The following is an 18,087-nucleotide window of genomic DNA, read 5'->3' as shown; positions in this document are numbered from 1 at the left end:
CACACTGAAGAAAAACATGGTCGTGTGCATGAGCCCTAAGGCATATCCACAAGCTCACACCAGAATTCAAGTGCAGAAAAGGAGTCGTCAATAAGCATGTCTTCAAAGTAACTTTGTTGTTTTTTTTATCTAAATTGCACAAATAGATTTGATAATTAATATAAACTAGTAATAATTTATCACATTTTTATGGGTGCCTTTTTTTTAGTATACACTTTATTCCATATTAGTTTATAATTCCACTATGAAAGACTAAGTATTGTTTTCCTTTAGTACCAGTAGTCGCCAGTTACCAGCTGTTTTATCATTGTTGACTTGTCTGTATTAACCTTGTCTATAAGCTGCCTTGTTTGTGTTTGTTTTTAACCTCTTGTTTGCTTTGCTTTTCTAGGTTTCTCTCCTCTAACAGTGAAGAGTTTCTTCCTCAGTCTGGTACTGGTGTTAACACACTCATATCCACTGTATGGTTACTTGCAAAGGGTTTTGCTAGGGAATTTTTGACTGTTGTGAAAGGGACACATCGTGCTCACTTAGTAGGCAGGGACGTGTAGAACAGAGAAATAGACAAACTACCATACAGATTCTAAGCTAGCAAGTCTTAACATGTGCCACTCATACAGACATTATGCTGGTGGTATCTGTGTGGTCTGTGTCTTTTGTCTCTGTTTTAAGCTATTTGAAGGTACATTTGTACACTCAAGATCTGTATTTCCTTTTAGACTCTTCAGGAGCAGCAGGTGGTTTGTGCCCAGGAACTAGAAGGCTTGAGTTCTTGGGCCGAACATATAGAAAAAGCTGTGAATGCTCACCAGACCGGTGCCAGCACACAGGACCTCTCTAGTCTTCAGGATCAGTATCAGAGCATGCAGGTGATACATTAGTTTGTCTAGTTTTAAAGCTTCACTTTATTTATTAGTTACTTAACACTTTTAGTAGAGCAGATTAAAAATACTTTTATTTTCTCCAAAAAGAAACTCCATAAGGATGTTCAAGCTCGAGCCAACCAGTTTTTAAGCGCCATCAAAGCAGCAGAGAGTTTCCTTGAACAGAACAGAAACAAAATGAATCCTGATGAACTAGAGGCCTTCCAAAGAAAGCTGCAGAAAGCTAAGGAACAGTACCAGTCCGTGCTTGAAAAAATGGGGGATACAGAAAAACAGCTAGCGTCTGCAGTGAGCACGGCCGTTTTAGAGGAAACCAAAAAGGTAACATTGAGCCAATTCTGGCAGAGCGGAGACACTTGGACTGGCAATGGAAATAACTGTAGGGTTTTCAGACAAACACCTGTTAAGCTGGTCATACGTACATACATGTGTATGTATATATGTGTGTATATATATATATGTGTGTGTTTTCGCTATCTAGTGCAATTAAGCGAAAACACCTACATTTAGAAAAGCATCCTTGGGGATTTTGCAATTTGTGATTCTGTACTGTCGAAAGAAGTGTCTAGTGGCTTTGTTTATGGATTTGATTTTAGGGTATGTGTGATCAAGTTTATGTTTTGAGCTTCCGTCGGCAGTTCAGTTAATTTTGATGTCAAGAATAGTGCAGCATTCAGCGCTATTCTAGCTGTCAAAAGACTGAATCCCGACAGATCTCTAGAAGTCAATGTGGTCCGCGGGCGCTATTTGAAACTTGCATTTAGAGAGATTTTAGCCTCTAGTAAATAATCTAAATTGATCGGTGACACTCTTCATACATATTAGATAAATGTTGAGATATTCTACCGATAGGCTGTGTATGGGGGCAGCCCTACTGTCCCTTGATGTGTATTGTAGGGAAAACAAGGATTAGGCATGTTGAATTTTCTTTGTTCCCTGGGAGGTAAACAGCACCAGAAATTTTTGGCAACGTTTTACTTCCCTGAAAGCATGCAGGTTTATGAGGGGGGGTCGAGATTCAAGATATATAGCACTCGGTTATGGACAGCTATCTAATGTTTATGTCCAGCTTAAATAGTACACCAATTGGATTCTGACCTGCTTGATCTTTGCCTGACAACCACCATCGTGATCCTTATCATTGTAGAGTGTAAATGTTGATTGAAGCATAAATTGGGAATAGGAGTTTTCATTTGCTCAGATTGGAAGGATTTTCCCCTTAAAAAATGTTTTTCTAATACCATTTTATGTGCGTTGATGCTTGTGTATTATTTCTTACACGGTAACTAAGGCCCAGTCCACACAGTTTTTTACGTGGAAACTGCATCTGAATCGGCGGGAAAAAAACATCCAAAACCGCCGCACACTAATTTGAATGGGAGGCAGAGGCGATTTTTCCTGGCGGCGTATTTTAGCTGCACGGTTCTGCCTCTGACATCCTATTGAAATCAAAGGAAGGCAGAGAAATCGTTTTTGTAACATTTAGGCCCTGTTGACACAGTTTTTTTTGCCGGCAGAAACATCTGCCACAAAATTCCTTCAGGAATTTTGAGGCAGATTTTGACCTACCTGCAAATTCTTGCCGCGATTTTCGCTGCATTTTTCGCCCGCGGCCATTGAGCGCCGCAGCAAGAATTTGCAGGTAGTTCAAAATCTGCCTCAAATTTCCTGAACGAATTTTGAGGCAGATTTTTCTGACTGCAAAAAAAAACTCTGTGTGAACAATGGTGCCATTTAATCAATAACGACCAATAAATATTTACACAAGACCTTAGGCTGGGTCCAGGCAATATACAGTACAACACAAGTTAATGGCATTTTCAAAACCCCTTCCACTTGTAGCGGAAAAAATAGGATGAAATCTGAGGCAAAATCCTTTGTGGAAATTATCTGCCATGTCTGGATTTAGTTGACATCACGTTTTTCACCTATGTTTAGCATGTATGCCAGGAAAGCTCCCGGGGTACATATCAAACGTGTCCATGGCATCCATTTCTAGATGGGGGCCAGAAGCATGTACTTTTGGCCGCCTTCTGGCTGGTAAACGCCAGTATATTGCAAAAAAAATAAAAGGTATTGAATAGCGTAGACTACGTAATCCCTTTAATAAAAAAAAAAAGTATACTGCATGGTATATGTTTTCTTAACATGGGAGGCTATGGGTGGCGGATGCCAATGTATGGCATTTGTTGGGCGTATATGTCGAGAGGTTTTCCCAACTGCTGCCTCCAACAATACTATAATGAAGGGAACGTCGTACACTGAGTGAGCTATATGCCCTCATGCCTGCCATCATGTGCCTAGAGTGCACATAGTCCCCAGTACACTCCGTTCATTACCTTGCTGGTCCATAGCATTCGTAGCCACAGTTCAGCTCCTTCTCCCACGTGGGCGCTCCCCATCCCAAGTTCCAGTACTGCCTCCAGCACTCTCGTACTATCCTCGATCCGTTTTCTCGTCTGTCCATCCCCCGCCACACCATTGGCCTGCTGCCGGCATGGCCTTCAGACCCCATCTCCTTGAGCTGCTAGCTGCGTATCGGGATATCGTCCAGGAGCAGACCCTGTCGATTGGTGAATGGGACTGGCATAACTCGCAGTGCTCAAGGGTACTAGTAAGACACCTGGCACTGTGATGTGGTCATATTCATATGTACGGGCAAGTGCTGGTACGAGAAGGGCATTATGGCTCTCGGTGAGGAGGATTGTAATTGAGTGTTGCTATTGCAGTTCTTTGGTCCTGCTACAGAGAGGAGGAGGTAGCCTTATGGGTGAAATTTCCCACACATACAGTGGGATATGTTGCAGCCTTTCGTAAACATCGAGTTCTCCCAAAGTATACCCCTGACGGATTCTCACATCGTGATGAACGCCCTCTGTTAGATTTAATGGAATCAATTTCCATTGATTAAGACCGATGAATTTACCAACATACGTTGTTTTTCCAGGCATATTTTTAACAATTATTATTTGTAGGGGCAACATAGGAAAATTATGCCAACTTCTTACATCAGGAAAGGCTTGGTTTTCCCACACGTTTTAGCCAACGGTTTTCTACCTTTTATTTTGAAATGTTCTGTTTTTCTCCAGATGCTTTGACAGATCTGTGATTTATATTTATGCCTCTCGCTGCTTTTATTACCTTTAGTCTAAAACTGCTGAAGAGCTGAAGGAAAATCTAGGAAAGATTGAATCTCTCCTGTGTCAGGTACTTCCTTCTATCCCAAATAAAAGCAACCAGCAGAAAGCCAGTGTTACTGATGGAAAAGATTCTGGGAAGAAAGTGTTCTCATCTGTATGTACTCCTGAAGATGCTGCTGACATAATCAATGACTTGTATGAGAGGAAAAAGGTGAGTGACTGAATGGATATGTCTTCCTTTCAAATATTCCTACAGTTTTAGAATAGCTCTAACAAGTGGTAAAGACATGTCAGACTTTAAGTTGGGCGTCCTGTGAGCCAAGACATTTTCCCTCAACATGTTTTACCCTTAAATGTTTGTTTTATGGTTATTCTTGGGTGGGGTGGGGGGGGGGGTACCTGATTCCCATAAAGGCATTGTAACATGAGAATGTATAATAAAGTCAGATTTATGAAGATCATGAAAAGCTTTCTTTAATTTGTCTTGTCATTTTGTTATGCGTTCTGCCATTATGGAATTTTCTGGAGCTATATAACTAAAGCTTGTTGTTATGATAATGTGTCATACAAACAGATTTACAAGCATTAACCTACTAAATACATCTACATTTATCTCTTCATGATTAGATAAAATATATAGAAAGCTTCTAATAAGAAGTGTCCATCCAAATCACTGCCACCTCAACTATGTTTAGTTATCCAAGGCTATATAGCTAAAATCTGTGGATAGACAAATAATATACAATATAATGAGCCATCTTAGTAGTGTTAGACGTTAACAACAATATACCCTGAATGCTCCATGATATGTCACTCTGAGATTTCAGCTCTGCTACAAAGAGCCAGCAGAATGAAGTGAGAGGTATAATAAAAAGTATGTTCATACATGATGATTCCCAGCGGGTGGTTCTAATTACTCTGAGATTCTGCCTCGCAGTAGCCTCATCCCTGGGCAGTCGCCAGTGCAGAAGTCGCAGCCCCAGATGCCTCCCTTGTGATTTATCAGACTACCTACCAGAGGCTACTGCATGACTCTTCCTGTTCCTGCATCAGTCTTCGCTTACAGCTACTTAGGATAAAAATGATGGCATCTGCTGTGTTTTCTCTCTGACCAGCATGAACAAGATTTTACCTACACTGCCAAGTAGATGGCAGTGTCAGACTGGTCCCAGGTACTCTGTAGTGGATGTGTGCATTCAGCTGCAGAAGTAATACAGGGCTGGCAGGGGCAAGTTTCTTCCTGGTGACTGGCTTTTGCCATATGAATTTTACAGAAATAATAAGTTGACGTTAGGCTAAGGGGCTTTAATGTTCAGGTAGTACGTCTTTCATGCATTGCTACTCTAATTACGATGTTGCTCCTTTTGTAGACGCAGCATCAAGAAATGTTAGCCAAACAGCAAAATTTCATCTTGACCATACAATCGGCAGAAGATTTCTTAGATAAACATGGTAGTACATTATCCCCTGAAGAGAGAGAACGGTTGCAGAACCAGCTGGCACGTTTGAAGGAGGAATATGCTACCTCACTGTCACAAGCCCAGTTACAACTGAAACATTCGCAAAGTCTGCGTGATGACCTGAAAAACTTCATTCATGACCATGCAGAGTTTGAGAGCTGGCTGCAACAAAGTGAGAGCGAATTAGACCGCATGCAGAACGGGGAAGCAGACTTTATAGCCTTGCATAATTTATTGCCGCGGCAAGGCGATTTCTCTGAAGATGTGATTTCACACAAAGGGGATTTGCGATACATTACAATTGCGGGGCAGAAAGTCATCGATGCAGAAAAAGCAGCTGCTGAACAGTGTAATGAAGATTTGGAGGTGCAGGTGGCTGGAGCTTTGGTGAAAAATAAACTTGAAGATGCTTCAAAAAGATACAGTGCCTTGCATTCAAAGGTAACCGTTCATGTTGGTTACAAATAAATCAGAATTTCTAATCCTTTTGTTTCCACAGAAATCAGGGGAAAAAAATGTACGGTAAATATTCGGTATATATTTTTGATTTTTTTTACAGTGCTCAAAGCTGGGAACTCATTTAAATTCTTTATTGAACCGGTACCAGCAGTTTCAAGAGGGTTCAGATGCAGCAGTAAGCTGGCTGCAGAATGCAGAGCTATCTGTGGAAAAGTTACTTTCACAACCAGTAGCATCGGATCCAGTTGCTCTCCAGTCTCAACTGGAGAAAGCAAAGGTAAATCTATCATCTCCGGCAATCAACACAGATAAATACGTTGGAGGTCTGATTCTGTTGTGAGAGAGAAATGATTTCTAAACATTGTATTTTTCAGATCATGCAGTGTGATATTGCAGAGCATCAAGTGCAAGTAGAGAAAGTTCATAAGGCTGTCCGTGGTCTTCTGGAAATCCAAGGAGATCCATCGCCAGACTGCAAAAAGATCCAGACAACAGCTGGTGAGTGTAAATGTCAACATTTAAAGTTAATCTGTCACAGAGATAAGAGCCGATATGATCAAGAAGCAAAACATTCACTGAGAATCGGGAGCTCCTGCTATCTCTGAATTTTCATACCTACTGTATGGCCAGATATTTTCATGGGCTCTGTCAAGAAACGTACCATAGCAAGTATTCTTGTGTATAACTAAGTGTATCATTACAGATTCTATTGAAAGCCGGTTCCAGAGTCTCTCCGGCAAGATGTCTGATCACTCCGATTTACTGCAGAAGTCAGTAGCTCAGTCTCAGAGCGTTCAGGAAGGCCTAGAACACCTCCTGCACTGGTTAGAGGGGATAGAGAAGACTCTAGAAAGACAAAAGCAGTCATCTATGTCTTCTTTATCAATTCAGGAGGCTCTTGCCCAGAACATGGTAAGTTGTCTGTGACTTTTTTTTCATTAAATGAATGTAGCCCACAAACCAACATAATCTGAGAAGTTCTATAGGAAATTCTTAATCAACATACTTTAATAAATGTAAAGAGAAATTCTATAGGGCAACGTGTGTCCTTTAACAAACCAGCCTTCCTAAAAGTATTTTAATGTTATTTTAACACCAAGTAGTAGAAAGCATTGAATAAAAAAAGAAAAAAAAAATCTGTTTTGCAGAAATTAAGACAGGACATTGGAAGTAGAAGGGGGAGCCTGGATGCCACTGGAGAAATGGTGGTGAAGTTCATGGAGACAGCGGACAAAGCAGCAGCAGCGACCCTTCACAACAAGCTGTCTGAAGTCACTGCACGCTTTGACAGTGTGTGCCAACAGCAGATCCTACAAGAGACTGCTCTGAAAGAGGTCCTGCCAAAAGTGGAACGATATGAGCAAATCTCAGAGGCACTACAAGATTTTAAAGCAACTAGGTCACAATTGCTGGCATCAGGAAACCAGCCAGATAGAGACATTGCTCAGTTTTCAGAGCAAATCCAGGTTTGTTTCCTATTTCTGATTTGTATATTTTCTAAAACCCATAATTTTTATTGGTGAATATGGATACTGATGGTTTCGGTTCTGTTGTCAGATCTGTCACATAAATGATTCCAATATTTCAAATGTTTTTGTTTTTTTTATATATATTAGGAGTTGAATATAGAAATAAAGCAACAGAAAGAGCAACTTGATACTCTTGAACATCTAGTGTTGGATCTAAGCACCTGCCCTTTGCTTCTGGATACTTCTGAGCACTTACAGAAGGTTCAATCCCTGAAGAAGGCTTTTCAGGATCTCCAGGAGGCCGCAAGAGAGAGGTACTTATTAAAGATGTAGTCCAAATGGCTATGGTTTTCTTCATAATGACTCTGTTTAAGCAACTTTTCTTCAACTTCAGACAACGGGAAGCGTTGTCTTGCCAGGAAGAGTTAGAAGAATTCAGAAGGCTGGTTGGCAGTGTGAGGAAGTGGCTAAAAGATAGTGAAGAAAGTGTGCCATCATGTGACGGTTCTCATGGATCACTTGAATTACAGATCTTACTGCAGCAAGTCCAGGTAATAGATATGAATGAATACAATGGCAAGTACTAATATGTCCCTGGCAGGAACTGAACCTGCGCCATTTTCAATGGTGTTACAATCAAAAAGTTGCTACCCTAAAAGGTACCTGATCGTTGTGGGTCTGGGTGCTGAGACACCGATCACTAGGACGGCCAGAATTGCTTAGCTTAAAGGCATGGTGTTGCCCTAAAAACATGTTTTTTTTTTAAAAATTAAACATTTAGTGTGTGGGTGATTAAACATTGTTCAAATTTTTTTTTTTTTTTTGCACGAGTCCAGGAAATATTATAAATTATTTCTAATTTATAATACTACCCATTTTTGGTCACTAGATGGAGCTGTTCCCAATGTTGCAGCATTGCAACATTGGGTTAAAAGCCCTCGCTCTAGTGAGCTCTCAGCATCCCCCCCTCCTTTATCCTGGCTAGTGCCGGGATAAACGAGGGGTTTGAAAGGTTTAACCTCCTACACTGTGTGTCGCCATTTTTTGAGGTAACCCACAGTGTAGTAGGTTTACATACAGTAGTAAACACACACAAACACTAACATACATTGAAATGTCTTACCTGCTCCTGCCGCCGCGGCTCCCTCCGGCCCGTCCGCTCCCTTTGCTGCCGCTGTTCCATGTGCACAAGTCCGGAAGCCGCGACCGGAAGTAGTAATATTACAGTCCGGCCGCGACTTCCGGTCCACAGGAAAATGGCGCCGGACGGCGCCAATTTCGAATAGGACTGTGTGGGAGCGGCGCATGCGCAGTTCCCACACAGACGCCGTACACGGACGTGAATGGGACGGGAGCCGTTCACAGTCCCTATGGGACTGTGGCTGCCGTACTCCATGTCTGTGTGTGTCGTTAATCGACACACACAGAAATGGAACAAAAAATGGCAGCCCCCATAGGGAAGAAAAAGTGTAAAAATAAGAAACAGTAAAACACAAACACACAAATGAATATAAACGTTTTTATTACAGCACTAACATCTTTAACATATAAAAAAATTATTTGCCATGACACTGTTCCTTTAACATTGTGCTCCTTATGCTCTATTGAGCTTCTCAATGAGGCAGGGTTAGCCTTTAAGGGATATATATTTTCTACATACACCGCTCTCTTAGGATAGAAAGAAAAATCTATACCACCACTTGTTGATCTGTGAAGTCTGCTGATCAGAGAATTGGAGCACAGCCCCATTCAAGTAAGTCTTTGCTGCAATGTCAGAGACTGTGCTAAAACAGTAGGGCACTGTGCCTGGTAAAAATCTGAGAAATTCTAGTGATTAGTCAAGTGTCTCAGTGTTTGGAACCCCAACCGATCAAGTGATGTCATATCCTAGGGAGTGACAAATCATAATTTTGCTCGGGGGAGAAAGCCCCCCTTATAAATGTTTTTAGATCCTGATGAATTGTTTAGGTTTCTGATGGTGAATCCCAATGTCTATGGCCAGGTAAATACTAAAGCATTGAAGTAAGTGCACATGGTGAATTAATTTAGACACTGTCTGAGAGCCTTGAGGTAGATTACCAGTGTCCTATACTATTTTTGCATGTGGTATAATTGTGTTTTTTTTTGTGTTTTTTTCTTTCACAGGACCTCTTAAAAGAGTGGCAAATAAAGGGTCCCCACGTGGAAGTTATTATACAAAAAGGATCTGAATTGGAGAGCAGAATTATGGAGATTACTGCATCAGAAAGCCAACTACAAAGAGGTGAGCAGGGATCTTACCGCTTCGGCTCTGTGATTTTCCTGGTCTTCTATTTTTCTTTCAATCCCTCTGGTCTCCATGTTTCTAGCTAAACCCTAATCCCTCCACTTTCCTTCTGCGCATCTCCTTGTTCCACCTTCTCTACCTGTGCCCTTATGACATTTTTTTTCTGGCAGTTCTAGATCTCTCTCTAGCTACTAGGCAGGATTTCATTCTTCGAGATGGCAGTGAGCACCATATTTATTATGTGCAATCTCGTGTGACATATTCCTCCATTCTTATACTTGGGATAGTGTTCACAGCGTTTTGCATTCCTGCAATTCACTGAATTATTTTATGGTGATATCATTCTATCATTTTAGCATTTTCATGGATTTGGATCATTGTTTCCACAATTTCCAAGACATTCTTAAAGTATATGCCCACCTTTGAACACACATTCACAGTCATTTCAAATACATTGCATTACTTTTCCTGTACTGGTCCTTAGTGACCACATGTATTTTATTCCACTGCTGCAGTCACAATGCCACTGGTTCCTAGGCTCTGTTCCCCCTGGCATCATGACTTCAGTTTATACAGGAGCCATGGCGGATCTGTTTTGTAACCAATCCCGTTGAGTTATAACACGACCGTCCGATTTTAAATTTTGCTTGTTGATTATTTTATGGATAGAATAGTGCAGCAGACTATTCTGGCTGTCCAAAAGCAACGTGCAACGTCCGCAAACCTGACAGACAAGAACTAAAAGAAGTGTAAACAGCCTTCTTGAAAATAGTGATAGTATTACACATGGTTGCGTCTAGTTCAGCAGAACAGGATACAATCTTTCCAATGGCACCCCACTCTGGCTTATAGCGGTAGATCCAGAGCACAGACCCTCACTTAAATTTTTTGCTCCTATAATGTAGCGGCGCAGATAGTTTTTCCCTCCCCTTATTACCGCACGCTTTCTAGTGTGAAGACTACATTTCCCGGGAATCTAAGCTGTGTACAGACATCACAACAGCACAAAATACAAAGATTCTTGCTCCTAAGCCTGCAGAATAGTGAGTGCAGCTCTGGAATATTATGCGGACTGTAACTCGGGATTACAAGAGAAGTAATGCAATGTATTTCTGTTGATATGTGTATATATAAATATCCTGCTCAAAGGTGAACAATGAACCTCAAGATAACATAATAGCAATACTACTTCAATAATACAACAGCGTCTAGGCTTCACTATCCCATTAGATTCACTTCTGTTTGACTATACATGACATTTTATGCAATTCACCTTTAGACATTTTAGGAGAAACACAAATGAGACATCACAACTAACCATAGAGGTCAGTTTAAAGGTTTTTATGGTTATTTAAAGCTTTGCATATTTTTAGCCTTTTTTTCCTCTGTGGTACTTTATGGTCATATACTCATTTTGTCCTTTGAACAAACATTAAATGGGTGATTGAATGCAAATTTTTATGTCTATCACTGACCCCAGGGCTCCTTTAGTAGTGACTCAATTTAGTTAAGAATAGAACTCCATTAGGTCGATGGATTAATTTATGGTTAAGTAGCATAGAAAGCAATTTTAGGATGTAGATATTTATCACTTAAATGAGTATGTTCAAGACAACTAGGGGTCTATAAAGTCCTTGGTTTTAGGTGTCCTTTTTTGTGTCAAAAATGTAAGACCTTATGTGAAAATATTCATATTTCAGGTATTAAATAATTTGACAGCAGTTTTAGCTTTTTTGTGCACGCTTTGAATGTATTGTTACCACCATACAGAGAGGCCAAAACTTGAGAGAAAATGTGTTGGGACTATTCAAATTAGTATAAACCCTCATGCAAAAGATGTCATGTGCATGAACCTGTACAGCAGCAAGCAGAGTACCTGCCAGGGCTCCGTATTATTACCCTCATGCACACGACCGTAAAAACTCCCGTTATTACGGGTCGTAATTACGACCCGTAATAACGGGCTCATAGACTTCTATTGGCGACGGGTGCCTTCCCGTTTTCTCACGGGAAGGTGCCCGTGCCGTTGAAAAAGATAGAACATGTCCTATTTCAGGCCGTAATAACGGCACAGACAGTCCATAGAAGTCTATGGAGCTCTCGTAATAACGGGTGGCTACATGTGTGCACCCGTCATTACGGCAGCGTTGCTAAGCGACGTCAGTAAATAGTCACTGTCCAGGGAGCTGAAAGAGTTAACTGATCGGCAGTAACTCTTTCAGCACCCTGGACAGTGACTACCGATCAGAATAAACCTGTAAAAAATAAAAATAAGACGTTCATACTTACCGAAAACTTCCTGCTTCCTCCAGTCCGGTCTCCCGCCCGTTGCCTTGGTGACGCGTCCCTCTCGACATCCGGCCCGACGTCCTGGATGACGTTTCAGGCCATGTGACCGCTGCAGCCAATCACAGGTCAATCACAGGCTGCAGCGGTCACATGGACTGCCGCGTCATCCAGGGATGTCGGGCTGGATGTGAAGAGAGGGACGCGTCACCAAGACAACGGCCGGGTAAGTATGAATTTCTTTAACTTTTATTGCAGAAAGGGCTGTCCCTTCTCTCTATCCTGCACTGATAGAGAGAAGGGGCTGCCGATTAGTGCAGTGCTATTTTGCCGCCAAAAACGTGCCCGTGAATACGGGTGGAATACGGGTGACACCGGACCCATATTTACGGGCACGGGTTCGTAAATACTGGTGCAAAACGGGTTGAATACGTGTGACACCGGACCCGTATTTACGCCAGTATTTACGGGTGGGAAAAAATACGGTCGTGTGCATGAGGCCTGAATCAGTGAGAAAAATACCTCTGTGGCATCCGTGTAAATTTGGAGGCTCAGAAAAGTTCAGTATTGGACCGCAGATTTCCAGGGGCACCCGATCAGTGTATTAGGATACAGGTGACATGGATCTCAAATACGGCTGTGTCAATGAGTACTAATAAAAAACTCTTTACAAAAAAAAAAAATCTAAATCTAGAACCATATAATGAAACGTCAGGCAATTTTTTTATATTTTATTTAAAATCCTTAACATTTCTTACGATATCGGCTTGTTGTCACAGAAAGGAAACTTTCTTAGTATCCCACAGCTACAGTGTTACAATGTATCAGTATTGGTAAGCGCAGTCTGTCTGGAGTTCAGAATAGGAGAGATATTCGTGCTTCGGGTTTAGACATGAAGAGGATTGCCTGGATGCACACATTGTCATAAACTGTAATGTGTGAAAGTAGGACTAGGTCAGCAAGGGATGGGAAGTCTCTGAACGTAAACAAGAATATTTTCGTTCGCTGACTGCCAGCAGATATCTTGAAAATGGTAAGGAGTAAAAGCACAAGGTTTATTAGATAGTGTAGTGTAGTTTGATGATACAATGATTGAGCTTTATGTACCTGGAAACCCCTAACACATTCCCCTAAACTGATGTACTACTACGTCCAAATTTCGGCCTCTTAGCCGCAGTATTGGTTTCAGAGCAATTTGCCCTTGTTTAAATCCGTGATCTGTAAAAGATAGCCCTTCATAGTCGATCATCTAATGAATGGAAGGGGGACTGTTTGCTTGTAATGCGGCATGGACGTTTAGACTAAACTGAAAATGTAGATGATTATCAATAAGTCTAGATTAATCCTAGTCTAGATTAACATTTAATACAAATGAAAGAGCTATTCTGTGTTGTACATCAGTGTGAAGGTTTCCGTCAATGAACAAACTACAGGACTCAGTCTATTTTGTTAAACATTTGCGTTGTCCAGTGTTGATGTATCTTCCTGTTTGTGCTTGTATTGCATTTGTGATGTCCCTGCTTTGCCTTTTTGTCCTGTTCAGGTTCTGTTCTGATGGCCTCAGTGAGCACAGTAGGGAATGTTAATGGATATCATACTTGCCAAGGTGAGCATGTGCATTTGCTGTTTTGTCTCGCTTCACCTTGTGCCTGTTATTATTGGAATGCTTCTTTACTCCATACACGATACTTTGTTTTAATAGATTTGACTAGGATCCAGTGCGATGTCTCTGAGGTTAGTCAGAAGTATGAAGATCTGGGAGTGGTACTGAATAACCGCGAGGTGCAATTATCTACCATGTTGGAAAAAATGAAGAGGGTTCAACAAGAAACAAATCAAATGCTGAAGTGGTTGGAGTCTAAAGAAAAAGTTATAACTGCTGTCAATGTATCTCCAACAAAGAGTGAAATTGTTAAAGCACAAGCAGAACAGAATAAGGTATGTCTGAAATATCGGACAAACACTTGGATGATAATTGTTTGCTATGGACTACTCTTCCACTTTCACAGATTTCGATATATCTTCCCTAAGTGATTTTAATATCATAATGTGCATTCTCTCCCGGGGGTCCAGGAGATCTCCCCTTTTTGTCAGGAGACGTCCCAAACAACCATAATTTGTATTACTTCAATTTCACGCGGTGTACACTTTTCAGTAATGGATGCCATAATAGGAGAAACTGACAAACAAAGCACAGTAGAAACTTTTTCACTTCTTCTACCATTCCCTTTTGCCTTGTGAGTAATTTACACTGTTTTAAGGCCAGTGTATGAAAATCTCACTTGCAGAAGCGATTAGGATGCTTAGTGATTAAGGAGCTTACAGGGGATTGGTCAGCTCTCCTGAGATGCCTCCCTTATTTTTGTACTTCCACATAAAATTACAATCCTGGAAATGTATCAATAAATGGACAACTGGATGTAAACTTGTCTAAGGGGTGTGTCCCTACACAGTATGATAATGGCCAATCAGGGCTGCTAAGTGTCAGACTGTGTAGAAATGCCCTTTTGACAAGGGGAATGGTAACACCCAGTTGTCAATTTATTCATACATTTTCAGGAAGAATAAGAGAGGAACGGCAGTATGCAGAGTTTTAAGAAAAGATGACCATATAAGGAATGCAAGTATTTACAGAAACTGACCTATCAGGTCCTCTTGAATATTTATAGCCTTTAGAACACTACACATGACTGTTGAGAAATACAAATCACACTGCTGGTGTTCACCTACCCTACTCTAAATTGTCGGAATAATTATGTGGGGGGGGGTGGAGTTTGGGCATTATAAGTAATGCATTCTTGTGGTAACAAGCTGTTACCGGATCTTCCATAGAGAAAAATTAATAGTGAAGCCTCCACTCTATTCTTCTCCTCCCCTACTGCTCACTTATAAGGAAAGGAAAACATTTGGATCCTGTTCTAGTGACTGGTGTAAGTCCCAGATACGTGATAAATGTTTCCAAAGACCCTAGAGTTGTGTAGCTGAACTGCACATTGAAGATGGATACAGGGTCGGCTACATCTGTTGACCTACTCTCAGTTGGCTGATACAAATTCACATTCGATTGTTTTTTTTTTCTTTTCCTCTTTTGTCAGGAATTCATATCTGAACTCGAGCAGAGTTCTGAAAAAGTGAAAAAGTTGAAAGCTGAAATTAAAGATTTGCTGGAGAAGCATCCCAACTCTCCTGAGGCGGAGACCTGGAGGCAAATGCTGGAAAATCTTCGTAAGAATGAATTCCATAATTAAAAAAAATATGGAAATCTAATTTCTATATCTTTGCACCCATGAGAACATTTTATCTTGTATATAAAAAGGATACCTACAGAGAAGATGTAACGAACTGATTTCATAAGGAAGAATATCTGTATCTGTATATTCTTATTGGTTACTGGAAGTTATATACGGTGTTTGAAGCAACACTGCATCTACACACGTTACAAATATTGTTAAAAAAAAAAGATTTGAAAACTATGACTTGTAAAACTGTTCTTTGTGTAACTTTTTTAACAAGCCATATTTTCCTATTTTTTTTTATATTTATTTGTCATCTTTACTTTTATCTTTGTACTCTGCGCATTAGTATTTATTAGTGTTCCTTTTCTAGCCATACAACACTGGTAACACATAAGCCGTATAAGGCCGAGGGCTTTTTTCCGCTCACGGTATCGCCATCAAAAACCGCACCAAAACACTCAGTGTGAACTTGGCCTTATGTTACCAGTGTTGTATCGCTAGGAAAGGAATACTATTAAATACTAAAGCGTCATGCTCATTCCTCAGGCGTTTCCGTCTCTGACCACCTATTGACATCAATGGGAAGGAAAGCGGTTTTCACAGAGTTTTTTGCCCGCCGCGCTCATTGGCCCGCGGCAGCAAAAAAACGCGGCAAAGAGTGCAGGCAGGTCAAAATCTGCCTCAAAATTCCTGAAGGGATTTTGAGGCAGATTTTTCTGAAAACTCTGTGTGAACATAGGTTTTGACATGTTTTTCGTGTTGATATCGGCATCAAAAACCATCCAAAATCCAACCCCGATTGATTTCAACAAGAATCTTGGGACGGATTCCGCTCTTGAACCTCCGATGAAATCAATTGGAGGCAGAAAAAACAGTGCTCTGCGGCTTGACGTGTGATATTACAGATGAATAAGGTTTTTAACCAAAAAAAAGCCTCAAAAACTGCTTGGATTTTAAAAACCACCTCCTAAATCCTAAGGCTATGTTCACACGGAGTATTTTGGGGGAGGAATATCTGCCTCAAAGCTCCAAACGGAATTTTGAGGCAGATATTCCTCCCCCAAAATACTCCGTGTGAATAGCAATGATCGCGCCGTTTTTCGCCCGCGGCCATTGAGCGCCGCGGGCAGAAAACACGCTTTCTCCTGCCTCCCATTGAAGTCAATGGGAGGTCGGAGGCGGAAGCGCCCGAAGATAGGGCATGTCGCTTCTTTTTCCCGCGAGGCAGTTTTACTGCTCGCGGGAAAAAGACGCCGACGCCTCCCATTGAAATCAATGGGAGGCGTTCTCGGGCCGTTTCTGCCGAGTTTTGCGACGCGGTTTCCGCGTCAAAAAACTCGGCAAAAGACCCCGTGTGAACATAGCCTAAAGGAGGTTTTAAGGCAGGCTTATTTTCTGCTTGACCAAAGATGCCATGTGAACTACCCTAATGGTTGTACAAAGAAAATGTGGTTATTTTATAGATGCATCTACTTATGTGTTTCTTTATCGTTATTTAGATGAACGGTGGGACCGAACTAATCAAATGACCTCCGAACGCCAGCAAAAACTGGAAGAGTCTGCCAACCAACTAGCTACCTTCCAAGCTGCTGGCTCCCAGCTACGGCCATGGCTGACCGAGAAAGAGCTGATGATGAGTGTTCTGGGGCCTCTCTCTATTGATCCCAACATGTTGAGTGCTCAGAAACAGCAGGTTCAGGTAAGGAGAATAGATTTCTGAAAGGAAGTACTGTGTTTTCCATGTGATTGTCATGCAGGAATTTATCTGTGCCCATTGTAGAGCTGAAGTAAGAGCATCACACTCTACATTGTATATTTAATAGTGTTCCGTTTATTTACATAACCTTTGAATTGTGTCTTTTTTTTATAATCTACAGTAAATATATAGTCACATTGTTACAGAAGTAAATCAACAGTTTAGTCTGCACTGTATACGTTTGGGCAGTGTGTCTTCTAAGAGCTAGTTCACATGGCAGATTTTGCATGGCGGGTCCCGCCGCAAAATCCGCTTCGGATGTATTCCTGCCGACGGCAGAAGGATTTCTCACTTCCATTGACATAAATGAGAGGTTTGGGTGGAACCTGCCCGAAGATCGAGTAGGACGCTTCTTTTTCCCGCTAGCTGGAATAATTCGCTAGCGGGAAAAAGAAGCGTCCAACTCCCATTGAAATGAATGGGAGATGGAATATGCAGCGGAATTCCTTTGTGTGAACATACCCCAAGCAGGCTCGTAAAGATATTATATTGTATAGCTTGCAGAGAACTTCTATGTCTTGTGAATACGGACTTCCAATTTATGTATTCTGCTCTTTTGTGTCTTAACATTGTGTATTCTGATCTGTCACTTTATACAAACACTGCTGTGTTATTTTTATTCCAGTTTATGTTAAAGGAATTTGAAGCTCGCAAAGCCCAATATGAAGAGCTTAAGCATGCAGCCTATGGTATCCTAACAGGACCTGGAGATGAATCTCCATCCACCAGCCAGGTTGAAGATGATTTCCATGAAATCAGCCGAAAGTGGACAGAGTTGACCAACCGTCTTAATTCCAGAGCTGACCATATTGACGAAGCTGCTGTGAAGAGTACCCAGTATCAAGAGGTCTTACACAGACTTACGGATAAGATAATGCAGACCGGCAAGAAGCTTGGTGCGCAGCCATCCGTTAGCACTCAACCTGATGCCGTAAAGCAGCAGCTGCAAGAAACTAGCGGGATTCGCTCAGAACTGGAGACCCTAGCTCAGGAAGTTGCTGAAGCCCAGATCCTATGCGGCGAATTGTCTGCACTTGTGGCAGAACCATACCTCAAAGATGAACTTCAAAAGCGGCTTGACACTGTGGCTCTTCCTCTTAAAGGAATGGAAGATTTGGCAGGTAAACCTTG

At 41.4% G+C, this 18,087-nt stretch overlaps 1 protein-coding gene and 1 long non-coding RNA gene across 23 annotated transcripts in view; one reads left to right on the top strand and one right to left on the bottom strand.

The window, feature by feature from the left end:
- The window catches only part of LOC142742883 (microtubule-actin cross-linking factor 1-like), a 236,195-nt gene that overhangs the window by 153,203 nt on the left and 64,905 nt on the right, over positions 1-18,087 (top strand). For 20 of the 22 annotated variants that reach the window (XM_075853080.1, XM_075853090.1, XM_075853095.1 and 17 more), the window contains 16 exons: positions 720-869; positions 972-1,205; positions 4,032-4,235; positions 5,395-5,925; positions 6,044-6,220; positions 6,318-6,441; positions 6,647-6,855; positions 7,092-7,409; positions 7,560-7,726; positions 7,807-7,963; positions 9,558-9,675; positions 13,508-13,570; positions 13,667-13,902; positions 15,060-15,189; positions 16,700-16,899; positions 17,582-18,077. In XM_075853080.1, coding sequence (XP_075709195.1) covers positions 720-869; positions 972-1,205; positions 4,032-4,235; positions 5,395-5,925; positions 6,044-6,220; positions 6,318-6,441; positions 6,647-6,855; positions 7,092-7,409; positions 7,560-7,726; positions 7,807-7,963; positions 9,558-9,675; positions 13,508-13,570; positions 13,667-13,902; positions 15,060-15,189; positions 16,700-16,899; positions 17,582-18,077 — 3,514 coding nt within the window. The remainder of the gene's footprint in view (positions 1-719; positions 870-971; positions 1,206-4,031; positions 4,236-5,394; positions 5,926-6,043; positions 6,221-6,317; positions 6,442-6,646; positions 6,856-7,091; positions 7,410-7,559; positions 7,727-7,806; positions 7,964-9,557; positions 9,676-13,507; positions 13,571-13,666; positions 13,903-15,059; positions 15,190-16,699; positions 16,900-17,581; positions 18,078-18,087) is intronic. The other 2 variants (XM_075853093.1, XM_075853076.1) reach the window with 1 other exon arrangement.
- LOC142742888 (uncharacterized) overlaps positions 1-18,087 on the bottom strand; it is a 62,467-nt gene that overhangs the window by 26,635 nt on the left and 17,745 nt on the right. The gene's annotated exons all lie outside the window — the stretch shown is intronic.

This window comes from Rhinoderma darwinii, chromosome 2 (assembly GCF_050947455.1).
Source record: "Rhinoderma darwinii isolate aRhiDar2 chromosome 2, aRhiDar2.hap1, whole genome shotgun sequence".
Taxonomy (NCBI): domain Eukaryota; kingdom Metazoa; phylum Chordata; class Amphibia; order Anura; family Rhinodermatidae; genus Rhinoderma; species Rhinoderma darwinii.
The sequence above is the reverse complement of the archived record's forward strand: the minus strand, read 5'-3'. Positions and strand labels throughout refer to the sequence as shown.